The sequence below is a fragment of the Falco biarmicus genome, chromosome 1 (assembly GCF_023638135.1).
Source record: "Falco biarmicus isolate bFalBia1 chromosome 1, bFalBia1.pri, whole genome shotgun sequence".
In the NCBI taxonomy this organism is placed as follows: Eukaryota; Metazoa; Chordata; class Aves; order Falconiformes; family Falconidae; genus Falco; species Falco biarmicus.
Window position 1 is genome coordinate 55,629,268 of NC_079288.1, and position 18,323 is coordinate 55,647,590.

Sequence of the window (18,323 nt, forward strand, 5' to 3'; positions counted from 1 at the left end):
GTAAGTAATCTTTCAGAACAGGATTTTTTAATAGTATCTGGTAAATAAGACTAGAACCACATGCCAGGAATGAGAATAAGAGAAGACATTAAGTAGTTGTTCTTTGACAGACCATTTGTCCTTAAAGAGATAGGGGTCCCTTGGAAAGAGCTCTTATAACATGGAATACATGCAACTTTTGCTTAGATACATATTTTACTTATTTGGGCGATTACATTAGTAATAGTATTTGTTGATATCTAAGCAACTTAATGAAACTGACAAGCGTGGGTATAATTGTGGGAAAAACCCACAATGGAATTTGAAAATGCTGAATGATGAGCAAAACATAAAAAAAAATAACCAGTGGGATTATTTTGTAAAGAATAAGCCTTTAGTTTGTTTCTGTTATCTAGTTCATGTTTTCAGGTTGTTGGGTTTTTCCCAAATGTGAGAGCTAAAAAATGCATATTGGGAAATGAAACCTGGTAATTCTCAGATATTTGAGACTCATCGAGAGCCATGCCTTTGGAGAAATGCCAGATAACACATGATAATATTGTGACAGTTGATGACCTGGGAGCTGCATAATTTGAACTGTTCTTGGGAGCTGTTGTGGGAGGCCACCAAACCAAACAATTCATTTCTATAGTTTGGGCTAAAAAATCAGAAGCTAGTTAACAACAGAAAGAGGCTGTCTCTTTTGTGAACCAAGTGCTGTGACTACATACAGCAGCCAGCTGGTTGGCTTTTTTGCAAAGCAGCCTGTAGTACCTTACATCCTGGAAGAAACCTGTCTACTTCTTGTGGCCACTCCCTTGTTCTTCAGTAGGGACTGACGGGGAGACCAGCAATGCTGAAAGAAAGGATACCTGCAGCTTGAGCTTCAGCTCCCAAGCGCTCTTCACATGAGCTGTCACGTATTATATTGCTACAGATCAGACCTATGGGAAGCAGGAGGAAGAAGAAGCATAACACCCATCACACCCAGCAAGCAGAGGTGTGCATTGGTGTACTTACACAGCTTGCTTTCAAATCCTTAATTGTGTTTCCCTTCTTTTTTCTAAACCACCTGTTCAGTCCATTTGTCTAGAGGCAGCAGTGCCCCTGGCCGTAGTGCTTCTGCACAGCATGGCTAACATAGTAACATAGTTTTGACACAATCTGTCAATGTGAGAACATTTTATCTATTAAATAACATTGCATTTTTGTTAGATGTTACACAGAGGAAGAAAAATCCATATACACCACAATGCACAGGTATTTGTCTCCTGCATTAGATATATTCTCAGGCTATAAAAAAGTTGAGCCTTAACAGGACTCATTGTTTGAACGCTTAGGTTGCGATACACATTTTATAATTTTTCTTTTGTTTTTGACTTGGATCTATGCCTGAGCTATTATTTCTGATGATGGTGTAATCTCTTTACCAGGGAGATGGATTGGTACTTTTTTTCATGTAAATACAGGAGGAAGGTTAGGAAGATTGCTTCTGCTGTGCTACATTACCTGTACGGATTTCCTTGGAAGAGATTTAGAGACTCCACATAACCTAAGTAGGCAGATAAGAACTACGCAAATCCCCAACATGCTAAAGTTAGGCTTTTGACTGTCTTGCAGCTTTTCTTTCTGTGTTGTTACTGGCAATAGCTGAAGTGTCAAAGGACATTTTTATTTTGTAAGGACACTGGGCAGATGCCCTGCCTTAGCCTTTTTTCTTCATATGGAAAAATTGCTGCAATGAACTTTGATTTTCCTCTATGTTCAAAATTCTGATGCTGCTTTCCAGAAATGCAAGTACCCTGAATAGTAATATGGAGAGAAAAAAAACCTTAAAGATTGTCTTTCTAAAAGTAAGGGAAAAAGCTAAGATCTATTCAGTAGGGCGACTCTGAAGAAATCAACTGAGATATGCATGAAATTTGATGAAAGCGATACATCTATTTGAATTTTTTATGAAAGTAACACATTTTTATTAAATGTATGTAGTTATAAAAAGAGTGATATGAACATGTGAGAATTAAACCAGATGACACAGAGCAATATTATGTACTACTTAGGGTAGAGATGATAAGACATTTTTCTTCCAATCAGCACCCAAACCATTTTTCTCTGAAATTTGGCTGACCTTAATACAACACATCATTTAGGATAAAACAGTCATCTTACAGTGTTTATTATCAGTTTTATAACAGAGCATTGAATAAAGCCACTGATGTAAATTGTTTTGATTGCAGATGATGTTGTGTTTTTCTTGCTTACTAAGGATCCAGTGAGAATTTAAAAGGCTTTTGTCCATCAGAGGTTCCAATTAGTATTTTCTGTTACACCCTGCATGTCTCCTGGGTTTTTGTAACATAGCCTGGTGAAGATCAGGCACCTGGAGAAAATAATCTGTATGAAAATAAAATGTGCAGTTACCTGTCATTTAAATGTAATTCCTTACAAATTGGTAGCCATCTTGTGCATGATTTTGTTTACTAGACCTAGTAACAGAGTACTAGAAAAGATCTTTCCATAAGCTGAGAACCTGTATGTCTTTCATTGAAATAATTACTTTTTCTATCATTAGCTGATTTTAAAATGAAATTAATCTAGTATAGATTATCAAATAATAATATTTCTTTTTTATTTATGAAAAAATCCATTTCGTCCTTCTTTTATGACTTGTGTTAAGCAAGACCTTTTAGGGCTTTTTGTAAATCAGTAAAAGTTGTTATGTTGATTTCACTGAATTTTAATCGGTTTCTTTGGACCGTAAGACAATTCCAGATCTTCAGTGTTTAATGATGAAATATAAAGGTAACTAAATCTGTACACATTTTCCCAGGGAAGGGATAAAAATCTTCCAAGACTCTGCAAAGTCTTCTGAAATGTTGTTCTTATAGTCTAGCCTTTGAAAGTCAGGATTTAAATAATAGGGAAAGGATCATTAGCATACAGAAACCAATTACAGCAGCTACAGATCAATATACTATGCAATAGTGTAAATGTGTTTGTATTAATGTTTTGTTTTATCTGTGACTATAGTAAAAATCATAGAGATAATTATTTTCAAAGATCTCAAATTTCCCCCAAAGCAAAGAAACCAAAACAGAAAACAAGAGAACAGTCAATTTAGCTAATATCTGTTTCTGGTTATCTTTAGGGTTGATCCTTTCAATTCTATTTACAGACATGTTATTGAGGGAGTTCAGAAGTAGTAAAAAAACCCAAACAACCACCACCACACTACTCTTTTTGCTTAAAATGAACAAGAATTCCACAGCAAAATGAAAATTTTGCATTGGCAAGAGATTCCAAGTGAACTGAATGCCAGCTGATGTTTCAGGTTTGTTTTAGGTTTCTGTCCTGATTTTGAATACAAACTAAGTAGTTGTTAGCATGTATAGGCTGACCTGATAATTACAAAAAATAATTAGGTAGTTTACTGCTCAGGTGGCAGCGAGTCATAGCGTGTCAGTATTTTCAGGTAATAAAAATGAAGCTTCGTGAGGGATCGAAGTGTGAGAAAAACAGATGCAGAAGCAAACAGATAAATGAAAGAGTAACAAGTCTCTAAGGCCAGATGGTATATATCTAAGATTCAGAAAGTGTTTAAGAATGAAGCAGCTGAACTGTTAACAAAAATAGTCACTCTCATTAAAATTAGTTACTATACTAGAAAAGTAGAGCAAATGTACCTAAGTTACAAACAGGTTGCAGTAAAAGCCTCGCAGTATTTCTCTAGAACTAGTAAAATCAGTTGGAAAACAAAAATATTAACCCACCTCAGTGAAGATGTTAGGACAGAAACAAACAAGCAGGATTTCTGTTTAAAAAAAAAAAAAATAATCCTCCCTGATTAAGATACCTGGATTCATGGATTTAAGTGTTAATCTGGTTTAGGGCCAGGATCAGCCTCAGGACCTGTTCAGCACCAAAGATGCAGCCGATAACACAGGAATTACCTTACTGGCTGTGAAGAAACCACGGAACCCAAAATCTTTTCCAGCTTGCTGGATCCAAACAGAAGGCCCAGTAAAGTCCAAACACGTGGGGAGATTTGTTGGCCACCTTCTTGGTGAACTCGAGCACTGAGGTGCAGTGTGACAGTGCAAGTACTCTATGGCCCACCTGTAGCCGAAAGTCTGCGCACCCAGTTATCCTATTTCTGACAGTGGATGACCAGTAGCTGATGTCTGGGAAAACACTGGGTGGGGCAGGGACAGGGACAGGAGGTAGGTAAGTACAGGGTGATAATTCTCCCAATTTCTAGTAATCTAACATTTGAGAACTTCCAGAAGTTTTGTGCATATCATAGTATTAATAGCCAAGCATGAACTTTATTTTGCTTGTAATTTTTTTCTGATTGAAAAAATTAAATGAATCTGTTTATAGTTCCAGCCTCTTAATAGTTCCACAGTTTAATTACGCGTGGTGTGAAAATATACTTTGTCCTGTTTAAGTTGCTTGATAATTTCATTTTGATATTCTAGTTTTTGTGTTAGAAGAAACAGTAAATGCTAGCTTTCTTTTCATTACCTTAGTCCTATTCATGATTACATACATCTGGATCATCTTTTACCCAGATTTAAAAAAAAAATTAGGTTTTTTTTCAGAATGAGTCCTTGCCTATTTAACTTTATAACAAGTAGTTGTTCCTTACCTTTGCTCAGACATATCTGTGCCTTTTCTAGTTTTGCAGCATGTCATTTGCAGCACAAGGTGCCTAGACTTGTGTGCTGTATTAAAAATGTGAGTACATAGTGATCATTTAACAGTAGCAAAATAGTTTTCTATTTCCTGTTTGTTTCCCAACAAAGCTGTTGACCTTTGAATTGTCTTAGACCATTTGGTCTGTTCTGTTCTTACCAGGTCTCCTGGCTGTGCATCCTCAGACAGTTTAGGTGACCTCAGCCAGGAATAGCCCCAGGCTGCCAGCACATGTCTTGCAGGGCAGCAGAGCAGGCAGAAACAGCATCCTGTGGCTCATGCTACATCCATTCACCCTGGAGAGATGCTGTGTCCCTTCAGAGTCTCAAGAGAACAGGAATGCTTTCAGACTGCCCATTCCACTAGTGGCATAACTCACAGAAGCAACATCTGTAAGGGTCAAAGAGGAATCCCATGCCAGGTTGTTGCTTGGAAAGGTTATGTACAAGAGCACCAGTGCAGCCAAAAGCATCTTGTTCAAATGATGATAAGTGAGGAGAGCCACCTCCAGATACAACCAGTGTGGCTACAGCGCCTGTGCCTGTTTGTCAGCTTTCTGAGACGTGTTTCTTGGCACCTGGAGATCCTTCTCTGACATTGCTGACTGAATGACGTCTGCAGAATAGAGTGTAATTCTCAGGTAGCCTAAATTTCCACAGCAACCAGGCACAAGAGGGCATGGTAAGGAAAAAGGGCATTTGCTTGCTTTGATGGCCAGCATCTCAGTCTCCCAGCTCTGGCCTGCAATGCCATTATGTAGCAAAGAAGCAAGATGGAGCACAGGTTCATGTAGCAGATGCAGATCCATCTCCTGCCTATGTCCAGCAGTTGCTAACCCAGTCTGTGTGTCAGGTGTGGTTCACACTCGGGTTGTCCCAGGTGTGCCCTGGCAGTGTGTGAAATGCTGCATTTGTAAGGACCCGCTCCTCCTGGGCCCACCTGTTTGTTATTCCTGAGATGAGTAAAATGCTGTGGGAATCCATTGAGTCACACTGGACTTCCTTTGCTATTTGAAGGGCACTGTTACTTCTATCATTTTTAGGAGACAATAGCCAGCTAAGTTTCTCCTGGCATTACTTATCAAAACCTAATTCTTTACCACCAGCCTCTGACAGCATATACCTATGTCCTGATTAGATGCCAAGTTTCAAAATTTCCTGGATGGGAAGATCTAAGGGGGCAGGGGCAAGATCAGAGAGTTGTTTCAGATGGTGAATTTGGGTGGTTTGACAGAAAGCACTGTACACTTGGGAGCGCTTGAGGGCAGCTGCTGTGAAGAAAGGAGGGGCTGCAGTATTTTTTGGCAATGGCCTAAACATGAGGATAAAGTTCTTTTGTCCTCAGTAAGCTGTGTATTCGGGGTATTTTGCATGTCTAGGGAGATATACTATTGTATGGGACTAGGTATCTTCTGACAAGGTATCTAAGGGGAAGTTTCTCAGCTTTTCGTCATGTAGATTCAAGAAGGATGCATCCTGTGCATTCCTGTCAGTTCAATGTCCTGGGAACTACGGGTTCTGCCTGTTCTGGGCCTGCTCTTCAGGCTTGTGCCACTCCTGTGGCCCTGACCCTGAACAAGATGGATCAACTACCAAATTTTTACAAGATGAAAGAACAGTTTTCTGTATAAAATGTTAGTGGTTGAAAATAGGAATGAGTCAAAGGAAAGCTCTCATAAGAAAGGGTAAAGTGAAATGAAATGGAATATTAAAGCATTCACTTACGTTAGTGTCTGACTGTTTTTTCTCTGTAAAAAAGCCTGTGCAAGAGATAGCAAAAGTTTGTGAGAGATAGTAATAATGCTGTGCCACCAAAAGCAATGTGGGCTACTATAGTATTTAAACCACCTCATTTGTATGAGTGCTTGTGCAGGCATAGTTATCAGGGGAAAACAAAATGCAGCCATTGGTGGAATGGGCCAGGCAGGTCTGATAGCTCTTGCCAGACTCCACTTCCTGACTTATCAGTTTGTGTCATTAGGATATATGGGATTAAGGTCTGTGGGATTCAGGGCTTTCTGTCTAGATAGGAGAACTAATTCTTCTGAAAGCAATCTGGTAAACCAGGTATAAGTATGAGCAACTCCTTCTGTTTGGGGTCATCAACAAGACAGCTGATAGTTCTGTTAAATTTCTGACTCGATGCCTAACAAACTCACAACCTGATAAAAGATCACTGAGCAACTGTGCTGTAGGGAACCTTACTAGCCTTATCTAACCTTTACTATCCTGATCTTGCCCCAGCCCCCTTAGATCTTCCCAACTAATGTGAGTTTTCTTATGACCTTGCACATTGACAAAATCTACTTAATTCACATTTCCCTGACACTCAGCCAGAAAGATTCCTTATATTGTTTTTATCCTATGGGGTTTTGTCTGTTAGAATCTGATCAGCCTATGCAGTAGTAAGCCTGCTGAAAACAGCTTCTGTAGAAGGAGAGTAAGAGATAGAAAGGTAAGCAGGAGACGATCATAAGAAAACAACAGGGTTTTTGTACATGGAAGACAAGCATCTGCAGCTTCTTCCCTAAATGACAGGTTCAGGGCAAATATGAAACTGCAGAAGTCAGGAAGCCTTGGGTAATTATATGGTAAGAGCCCACTGGAACAGTACAGTTCTTCCTCTCTGAATATCCTTGTCGGTGTCATCTCAAACTGTAAAGTTTTGTTCTTTTCAGACCAGAAAAAAAACCAAACAACAACAAAAACCCAAACAACCTCTGAATCTATTCAAGATGTATTTGCATATGTCCAAGATTCTCAGGTTTCAGAAGTAAATGTATCTTTCAAAGTATTGACCCGGTTTAGAAGGGAGACCGGCTTTGACAGAAAGAATCAAAGTGGGCAAATAAAGTCTTTCCTGAAGGGTGTTTTTTTCCTCTGCACCAGTGGCCTTCTGACATTGTGTCAGGAGGTCTGTTGTTTCTGCAGTATTCCTACTTATGTTTTCTCCTTTTGCACAAGAATAAGTCTCAAGCTGCAATAAATTTAGAATTGTAGGCTTGTTAGAAGATCAAGGATTATTGTAATTTATTTTAGAAACATACTTTATGCATATAGTTTCTAATTTAATTTCTACTATCATTTTAGAAGTACCTATAGTATCCAGTCATATCTTGTGAAATGGCAGTTTGGCACCTATTGCAACATAGTTTCATTAGATATTTTTAAAGTAACCCGTCAATTTATTTTTGAAGTGTCTGTCTAAAGTTGAAGTCAAATGTCCATGTATGTCAGTGGGATGTGCAGATGCTTGGTACCGTGAAAAATTTAGTTGTCTTAGGGAATAAAATATCTGGATAGTCACATTCGAAATTTTTGCCCAAAATACAACATTCTGCATATCATATGTAACTGTATAGTGATAAAATAGTGAGCTCTTTCCCCAGAAAAACTTAACCTGGCACTGAGCAGGAAGGGGAGGTAGGAAAAAAGTCTGGGAAGACCTTCATAATTATGTTGCAGGTTCTGATGTGGCATGTAGTGGAAGAAATTACAAGTATTTGAGGTAAAGCACTTGTTTCTTTGCACAATGAAATAATAAGTGGGATCTAGTGATATATTGGGCACATGCAAGGTAGAAGAGGCTGTAAGAGAGAAATAAAGTCTGGTGTGATATCTGATCACAGTAGCCTCTCTCCAGTCTGCAAAATCTGGTGTGAAGGTCAATTTCTTACATATGCGTTTTCTTCTTCCACAGATTGTAGGAACCCCTGTTTTTAATATATGTAGTAGATTTAGTCCTTGTACTAGAAATGGTTGCTACAGTATCAAAGCTGAGTGTGTGAGTATACAGGGACATGAGATGCCTGTAGGATGGAAGAGAATTGGTGCCATACTAGTGGAAAACTGAAAAAAAAAATATGAGAGGGAGGTGGTTGAGAAAAGTCTAAGAGGAGGTGGAATGTACAATGTTCTGTTGTAGTACTGGGGCTGGACATTGGGTACCATACACCTGTGTCTTTTGAATATTCTTTCTTGAATAATTTAAACCATGAGACTTTTCAGTGCATGCTCAGCTCTACTGTTGGTTAAGTGTCATTCAATAAATGTGCTGCAGTAAGCCTGCTAGAGGGTAACGTTAAGTCAGTACAAGGGAAAATGATAAATCTTTTCTTCTTTTTTTTCTTGTTAGCTTGTTCCAGGAGGTATCAGTTCAGTGTAGTGAGGACAGGTGGCAAGGGAGGCAGGTTTAAGATCTCAAGGAGCACAACCATGCAGCTGCCCCAGAAACTTTTACAGAGTTGCCTGCATGCTGCTGACTGCATTTAGGAGTAATGGAATACCTGGCTATAGTGTAGCTAGGAACATGTTCATTACTTAATAGACAAACTAACAGCCTGATAAACAACTTCATGACAAATTTCTTACCTAAATACTGAGCACTTAAAAAATGAAGCATCTTACCTTTATCTGCATGGGATATTGGGCTTCAAAAGCATATGCTAATAAAAGATGGGTGTAGGACAGAAGCCACAGCTTTGAGCAGCAGAACAGCTCCAGAAGGAGTGAGATTGCATGCAGTCTCCTCGTGAGGTGCTTGCTGCTGTGTCTCTGCTGGGCAGCCAGTATCTCAGACAAATAAAGGGAAGTTCTTGCCATGCCTCCTGTCCTTTGCACCATGCCATATGTGGGCAAGTGAAGAGGAGGCAAAGCACAGCAGCTGCCAGCTCGCCTAAGAAGGGGGCTTCCTACATTGGTGTGAAGCTCTAAGGCAGCACTGGCTGCCATTCAGGCGTAGAAGATACAGTGATGCATTGCAAAGAAACTGTACCTACAGTTCTGTGGGGCTTGGGTCAAGGCTTTTTGGTTAGTCACTGGGGAACAAGAGACAACTAGACACTATTCAACATTATTTGTTTTGAGTAACACTTTCCGCTTACCGAGAGAGTTGGCATGGAAACTGAATCAGCACTCATTTTTTAGAAGGATAGTCCATTCAGAGTGAGGTTAGTCATCAGCAGGCAAACCAAAGAAACTCAGTCTGCAGCTGCTAACACTTATACCTTGCTTGTGAATATTCGAAATGGTAGCAGTCATATTACTTCAGCTTTTACGGGGAAAAAAAATGTGCATCTATTGAGAATTATATTATGTGGTTTGCATTGGGATGTTGGGTTGGTTTTTTTTTGAGGGAAGAGTTGTTTAATTATCTGAAATCCACAAAATAACTTTTTTATTTCTACAAGAAGCCTTATGTTTTTATGGATCAGTTGAATTTCAAGAGTTAACACAGTTCATATAAACAGTGGTGCTTATCACGTTGTGGTGGAAAATGGCATAACAGATTAAAAGGCTATAAGCTTAGCTTTAGGGATCTTTGAATATATAGCCTACACAGCACACAGAAAATGACATTTTCAATTAGCTTCCCTTTATTGATGAAAAAAAATCAAGATGTGCTTATTTCCATAGTATTTTTTTCTCGCACACAAAGGTAGAAGCAAAGAAACAGCTGCTGGTTTTCTGCATTAACTAGGCCGAGAAAATATTGATGGCTAAATTGCTGTTCAGTGGCATTTCATAAAGTGCCTGTTGGCATCCTATTCTCAGATGCAGAATGATAAAGGTATATCTAAATTTGAGAGGTTTAATTTAATCTATAAACTTTGACTCCTGGCTTTTTATATCCTCAGAATACAGACCATACATGCCTTCTTCATTGCTACAGAATCTTGTTGACTTTACAGTAACTATTTACATTCAAGGCTATAATGCTGTTACCAAATTGATGAGGACACTGATTTCTCTTTTCTTGGTGTTTACCAAGCAGATAATCTAAGTGATGCCCTGAAAAAGCTGCAGATAACAACCACTGACAGCACAGAAGATAGCTTGGAGGGATGCTTGGACTGTCTGCTTCAGGCTCTGGCACAAAACAGTAAGTTGTATGGACCTTTCAAATTTTATATCATATAATGAGATCAATGAAGTAAAATGGAGGTAGTAAAATGTGGAAGACTGACTTAAGCAGTAGGCTCCTGGATTGTCTCTTCTGCGTTTTGGGTTTTTTAACTCATGTATTTGTAACGTTCAGGTAGCAACAAAGACAGTGACAGGTGAATACCTGGATATTTGGAACAGCTGTAGTCCAGTCCTTTTTCCAATATCATGTAGTAGCACAATTACTTGTCCAATTGATCACTCTAGAAACCAAGAAACTGGATGGACAAATAAGCCTGATAGGATTGGGAGAGGGACATGGGAGCTGCTTGCTAACTCTGGTTAAAAGGCCAGAGTTTCCTATTTGTAAGTATTTTTCTTTATACTTCTGATCATATATTTTTTACTTCCAGTAGTTTCAATTAGCAGAAATAGGCTGGATGTCCAAAGATCGTCCAAATTTGACATGTGGTATGATGATAAAAATAACTGAAGAATGGAACAAGATGTCTTTTTCACCAAAAGCTGTAGAATGTATGTCCCCACACACAGTATGCAGAAAGGTATGGTAAATTAAGATGACAGTTTATAAGACTTTTCTGAGTTTAACTTTCTTAGCGCTTCAGATGATGAAAGAAGAAAAATCTGTGTACAATTTCAGGCTGAAAAACTTGTCAGGATAGATACAAGCCATGATTAGAAATTCTTCATTTAGAAAAAGTATTAGTCCTTTGTAAATATCAATACAGTCAAAAGTATGTACTATTAATAAGTTATGTTTCTTTCCCATGATGGTATTCGGTAAATCACAGCCTTTTGACTTAGTTGTTGTAAAATACTTCATGAGGTTTTTCACAATAAAATATATCCATATCAAACCAAATATGAATTATAATAGTCTCTGCAATTAATGGTAGTGGGTTTTTAATTCTGATTATTTTGCAAGGAGGTGTCAGCCAGAAGATAATAAAATATTTGGGGTTTAGATCAACCCATTTTTTGAAGATGCTGAATCATTTTTCTTATGGGTTTATTTATAATGTATATCCAATATTTCAATCCAACTTCCAGTTGGATTTCATATTTCCAGTACTTTCAAGTTTAATACCTAAATGATAATTACTAAAAAGAAGATGGTTTGAAAAGTGACAAAGTACTTAGCGCAGATAACAGAATTTACCATTTTGTCTATGAAGGTCAGATAGCTGTATCACAGAACAAGTTTTGGCACACGCAAAATAATTTTGACTGATGTACAGCAAACTTAACCAATGCATCCTGGCAACCCGATGACTCTCTTCTGTCTCAGTCTAGGGCTTTGCTCTTCCTTCCAAAATCTTTTCTCTTTGAGTCTCATAACTGCCACATCAGATAAGCAGATCATTAGGATTTTGACCTTTCTCTTTTGGGTAGTATTACAAAATTTAGCTATAAACCCTCCACCATTTACCATGTTCTTTGTGAGTCAGTAAGATGGATATGACCCTGCTGAGCTGCCATATGACATGCATCTCCACATATTTTCAGTTGCCCAAGATTGAGGGCAACTAAAATAACTCACTGAAAATGAGATGGGCTATAGATGGACATTTTTTTCAACAGATTGCTGCTGAATTAGACACTTCAACACCTAAGTTTTGCTGAGTCTCTTTGGACAACAAACAGGCTTTAGTTCTCAAGATAGTCTGATGATTTTGAAAAAAATTTAAAATTCCTCATAGAAGACAGATTTCTGGTTTGAAATAAATTTGTGAGAACAGCAGTACGTTCAAAAGGCTTCAGAGATTATGAGGTAAATTGCATGTAATAAATTGATTCCACAAACAGATAGAGAATCAGCTTTCTAGATGCTGCGGTCTCTGTGTTATTACTGGGCTACCAATATATTATGACTATCCTTCCTTTGGATAGTCAACAACAAATGAATGTCCTTTCTCATAGTTCTCATCCATCCAGTTAACATCTTAATATGGATTTTGTTTATTGATTGATTGATTTTTAGTTACAGTGTATACTATCATATATATGAGATATGATACAATCTAGACAGAGGATACACATTGAACTTCTGTTTCTTTGTATAAATTATTATACAGTAATAATTAGAAATCAGATTTTTTATATAAAACTACAGGTTAGTTGTAACCCAGAAATAATTTAAATAAGATCTCTCAAATAATTATTCTGCCCTCCTTTAGTATATTCCCATGTGTATGATTATATTGATAAAGTATACGTTCTATTAGAGTAAAACTAGAATAAGCCATGAAAGGAATACCTTATTTTAAGACAATTTTGTAGGACTATGTTTTCATTGGAAGTTCATGATGGTATCATAAGTCATAGAATTTAGTTCTATTTACTTCATTAAGACCTGGAGATAAAAATATTATTCTATTTTATATAAAATTTATATATTACTAATACACTAATGCAACCCACTCCCATCTACTGTCAGCCAAAAATGGCAGTTAAACCCAGTGTTAATACAATATTGTGATTTTTAGCAAAGGAAATCATAATTTCCACAACTTCAATTTGGGCATATTGCATGTTCATATCAATGTTTCAGAGACCATTACACTGCTTTTAATTGCTAACTGCATGCATGCAGCATAGGGTTGGGGCTGCTGCAGAAATGTAAGTTAAATTCCTTAGTCTACAGTGACAATTATAGTTCCATTTACTTTGCATCCAGTCTTTTAACTTTTCATTATGTTAAAACATTACAGACTACTTGCTTCCCATATTGTCTACCATATAGAAAGAGATGGCAAAGTTATAATGAATATTGTGGCTTTAAATTTCTTTTTATGTAGTCTGCTGCTCTTTCTTTTGTTTTTCACACCCATTCTGACAGCTGATCTTCTGATAATCCCAAACAGGCTGTATTGCCCCAGAACTGATATCTCCTGTGTTGCTTTACAAGCTATTCTGCTTTTTGTCACACCAAATTAAGGTGTGTGCACGCATGTGCTATGCTACACAAGGGTGAATCTAATAGTTTGCTGAGTGTGATAACTGCTGGTAAATATTTGGCAAGCCAAATTCAAATGGTTTTAGCTACTGTTTGTCCAGGAAGATAATTGCATAGCCCTTCATTCACATCTGAGACCCAGGTCTGAAAATCCTGCACAGATGGTTTCTTTAAGAGACATTGTTTGGAAACATGAATATTCCTGTTTATGCAGATATTTTAGTTCTTATCTGTCACCAGCACTTCTGGCTGAGACCAGTCCTATATGGCCTAGCTTGAGGCACTTGATAAAACTGAGGACTTTAGGATGGAAGAGGCAGCAATGATAATGTGTCACAGTTTAAACCCAGCTGGCGACTGAGCACCAGGCAGCCGCTCACTCCCCCCACAGTGGAATGGGGGAGAGGATTGGAAGAGTAAAAGTGAGAAAACTTGTTGGTTGAGATAAATAGTTAATAATAGTTAAAGCAAATGCTGCACATGCAAGCAAAGCAAAACAAGGAATTCATTCACTGCTTTCCATAGGCAGGCAGGTGTTCAGCCATCCCTAGGAAAGCAGGGCTCCATCATGTGTAATGATTACTTGGGAAGACAAACACCATAATGCTGAATGTCTCTCCCGCTCTCTTCTTCTTCCCCCAGCTTATATATACTCAGCATGACTGTCTATGTTACGGAATATCCCTTTGGCCAGTTCGGGTCAGCTGTCCTGGCTGTGTCCGCCCCCCACAGTTTCCCATGCCCATCCAGCCCTCTCGCTGGGAGGGCCAGAGAAACTGAAAAGTCCTTGAGTTAGTATAAACCTTACCTAGCAACCACTAAAAAGATCAGTGTGTTATCAACATTGTTCTCACACCAAATCCAAATCGCAGCACTGCATGGTCTACTAAGAAGAAAACTAGCTCTATCCCAGCTGACACCAGGACACAGAGGAATAAGAGAGAAGCATGCATTAGAAATGCTTTAGAATAATAACATACCTCATTTTGTGTGGCCTTCCTTCAGCATTTCCAGTGAAGTTAGCTGGCATTGCTGGGAACTTTGCACCTGTAAGGCCTGCAGTAATGAAGACATGCAGTAGGTTAGCTGGGAATCTAGACAATATTAAGTCTGCACAGCTCTCTTCACCTCTGTGGATCTACCTCATTCACGTAAGCTGAGATTCTGCCCACCTTACTTCTGAAAGGAAAACATGAATGCTTGATTTCTCTCTACCTGCCAGCATTCACCATCTCTAGATGGCTAAACTTTCCATAATTTAGATTTTTAAAGGAAGGCTGTGGTGCATGATCCATAAAGCAGTGTTAGCAAAGAAATACTCAGCCATGCATTGAATGAAGTACTGGCCTATACTGAATGAGGAGATAAAATCCATATATCACATGTGTTTTCTTTTAAAACTATATATTAAAACAAATTACTCCATTGTCTGCCCCACATAATTGGGTTCTTTCTATATAGATGTATTTTGATGTGTTATTGTCAGAAAAGAATTTTGCTGATCTGGAGGCAGACTGCTGTTATATGGAGCGTGGAATGATCCTCGCAGTCAGAAAAGGCAAAACCCAAAGAATTACTTGTCGGAGAATGAGATTCCAAGGTTCTGCAGCTTTTTTTTAAAATTCAGCTTAAAAAAGCCCCTCTGAGATTAACTGTGCATTGCAAAATGAAATTTCTTTTTGTGTTTAATATGTCAGAACTCCTTAGAATTTGAGACTTTTTACAAACAGGTAATTTTCTACCCCTGCGATGGGCTAGAGCAATAAACAGCTTATCTTGTAGCTGCTTTATAATAATGTGTGTAAAAAAGAAAATAATTGAAGTCTGCAGAAAAAGTCCACAGGAGGAAACTGGGGGAAGGAGAGCTGTAGTAGAAGAATCTGGATGTATTTTTCTCAGAGAAATGCAGCTGTGTCACCTCCCTGTGCTGCCTGCCCTCCCCTTGGGCTTCAGACAGCCCTCTGACCAGTATACAAGTGTTGCATGCATGTCTGCAGCCCACAGCCATCTAACTCAAGGTCTTAGCCATAGTTATGGAAGCTGTATATTTGCTCTGATATTTTTGCTAAGTTTCTGTCATATTTAGCAACTTCGGAATTCAAGGGTATTTTGTGTTGTTTTTGTAAATGACAGTTTACAGAGGAACATTCTCTGAAATCTCATTCTTCCCCTGCATACAAGTGGTACTGAAAGTTACGCTAAAGATGCAAGGGAGGCGTATTTGCTTTCCTGACCAACAGAAATTTTTAGTGCAAATACTGTAGAAAAATTACAGTATTAAAACATCAGCTCCAGTGGCATCATTAGACTGGGTATATTACTGAATTTTACTATTTTTTGAATAATAGGAAACAACTAAATGTTACAAGCTGAAGTGACTTTCTGTTTTGGAACCAAAACCTATCTTGTGAAAAAGAAAACAGTTATTGGTTTCAACAGTTTTGTTCGTTCTAAAAGCACAATGTTACATGTTTTACTATGATAATGCAAAGAACATAAGAGAACTAAACTAGTTATATGTAGAAAAAAATCTGTGAGACAATGGATACAACTTCATTTATGATTTTATTGGCTCAGATATTTTCAATATAAGCATTAATGGCAGGCTAAGGTAAGAGAAAAATATGATAACTTAACATATGCTTTGCAGCTTGGAATCTATTTAAAAAAAACCCTACTTGTCAAAAGAATGAGTAAAGCACTTACTGGAGAAAAGTATTTTGAGAGATCGTACACTTACATTTCTGGAAAGAAGTAGTAAGTGCTTTATTTTTTATCTTACACTCAAAGAAAAATATGGGTATGTACTATTGGGTATTGGAAACAATATGTTACTTGTATAGGGAAATACAACAGAAAACAGTATTTGCCTTCGTTTTATATCAACATACACATATTTATACCTACTAAGAGCTGTCTCATAAGTATTGTTCCTATCAAAAAAGTGCAGAAATCCCAAGATCCTCAAATAAGAGGTCCACAAGAAAGGACTGCCTGAGGAAAAGAAAACAAGAAGGAAATAGAAGTTTTCTTTTAAACCACAGCCCTTCTGGGACATAATTATTGCAGCAACAACAACAAAAAAAATGTTATTGCTCGTCCAGACATGCTGCGTTTTAGATACAGGAGGTTATAGCAGACATAAATAACCCAGTTTTGATAAATGAGAAATCTGAAAATCTGCTGAGAACGTTATTTTTGGCTCCGGTATACTCAGTGTAAGAGGCTGGAAATGCCTGCTAATCCCAGCCTTCAGCACCTGGCTCTGAAAAATCTGTGACATATAACCGAAGTGCAAAGGCTAGCATGTGCATTTGAAACATTTTTTTACATACACTTTTTGGGAGGCTAAGAGTATGAGTTTTCCCAAGTTTGTGTGGGAAAATGGCTGAACAAAATCACATGAATAAAGATAAGCTTAACTGAGAAGCCAGGGCCCCAATTTTGAAAGAGATTTAGAAAATTTGGAAAGCTCTTGGAGTTCAAAGAAGATTTAAAATAATGCACTTTACCTTGAAGATGTGGTTGATTAAGATGCGGTGTTTTGTATTTGTTGAGCTATGCTGGTACCTGGTAAGTCAAGGAATCGTCAGATGACACATGAAAATTTTAAATTCATGTTTGAAACTGAAAATTTCAGATTATCCTAAGGCTTCTTTGGCCTTTCATTTTTCTCCTCACACAGTTTCTTTAGGTTATTTTGCTTTGCCCCAAAACATATTTTGATTGTATACTGTAGCAGTGTTTTGCTTTGAATATACTCACTGTGTTGTATCAGAGAAAATAACTTCGTTACAAACTGCCTGAGCAACTATAAGCAACTTCGCCATCACCGCCCGCTGATTCAGCTCTGTGGTGTTGAGATCGTAAGCTCAGCCCTCCTACCTAAAGCTTCTGTTCAGGTTTTTCTCTTGAAAGTCACCAGTGGGTTTTCTCAAATGCGTTGGTTCCTGTTTGACAGCATCACAGAGGAGGATGTGTTAGCATCTGGACTGCTTAAGAAAATGTTGGATTTTTGCAGAGACTGCAGATTTCTCACATTCCTTCATCAGTGATGAAACTTTCCATCCAATGCCCTGAATCTTCTGTAGGCACTTGCTTTCAAAGGCATCTAGTTTCCTCTCTTTAACGTTTTGGTGGATTTCCAGTTCTCACAACCATATGTTAACACAGAGGTTATATTCGAGTTGGAAATTCTTCATTTTATTCTGCTCTTTATGTCTGTGGCTTCCATATGTTGTTGAATACAGTTAGTACTTATGCTCTTCCTATACTTGATGTCCTTTTTCCTGATCTTCACTGGCCATAGAAGATGGAGCAATTCCTCTGCTGAAGCAGAAAAATCATGGAGAATTTAGAGATAATGTTTTGTAATTGTTAAATTCAGAGCTCAACTAAAAAAAATACAAGATTTTAAAATATATTATTGTCACTATTAATGCCTTTGATTTATGAAAAATATGAGAGCTTTCCTTTTTGAACATTTTTGACAGTTTAGTGTACGTACTCTTATTTATTCATTGCAGAGTCAGGTAAGCAGCTCTCTGCTTAACTTTTAACGCATGAGAGTGTCATCGGATTTCCATGAAATCTTGTACTTCTTTAGTACACACAGGATTAAGCAATAGTCATTTCATCTTTTGTTTCTGTGATCCTCTCACACATTAGTATGGCAGTAAAAGATGTGCTACCCTCCCACCCCAAACAGAAAAAAATTAAATTGTAGAACCTCTTGTCCTAGCAGAGTTATTCTGAGGTATAAATGTTATCAGAAATCACTTCCATTTTGT

The 18,323-nt window shown here is 37.9% G+C and overlaps 1 protein-coding gene across 8 annotated transcripts in view; it reads left to right on the forward strand.

The window, feature by feature from the left end:
• The window catches only part of RAP1GDS1 (Rap1 GTPase-GDP dissociation stimulator 1), a 101,340-nt gene that overhangs the window by 24,714 nt on the left and 58,303 nt on the right, over nt 1-18,323 (forward strand). For 5 of the 8 annotated variants that reach the window (XM_056326805.1, XM_056326788.1, XM_056326840.1 and 2 more), the window contains exon 2: nt 10,444-10,554. In XM_056326805.1, the coding sequence (XP_056182780.1) occupies nt 10,444-10,554 (111 nt within the window). Of the gene's footprint in view, nt 1-10,443; nt 10,555-10,969; nt 11,120-18,323 lie in introns of those variants that run through there. The other 3 variants (XM_056326798.1, XM_056326772.1, XM_056326779.1) reach the window with 2 other exon arrangements.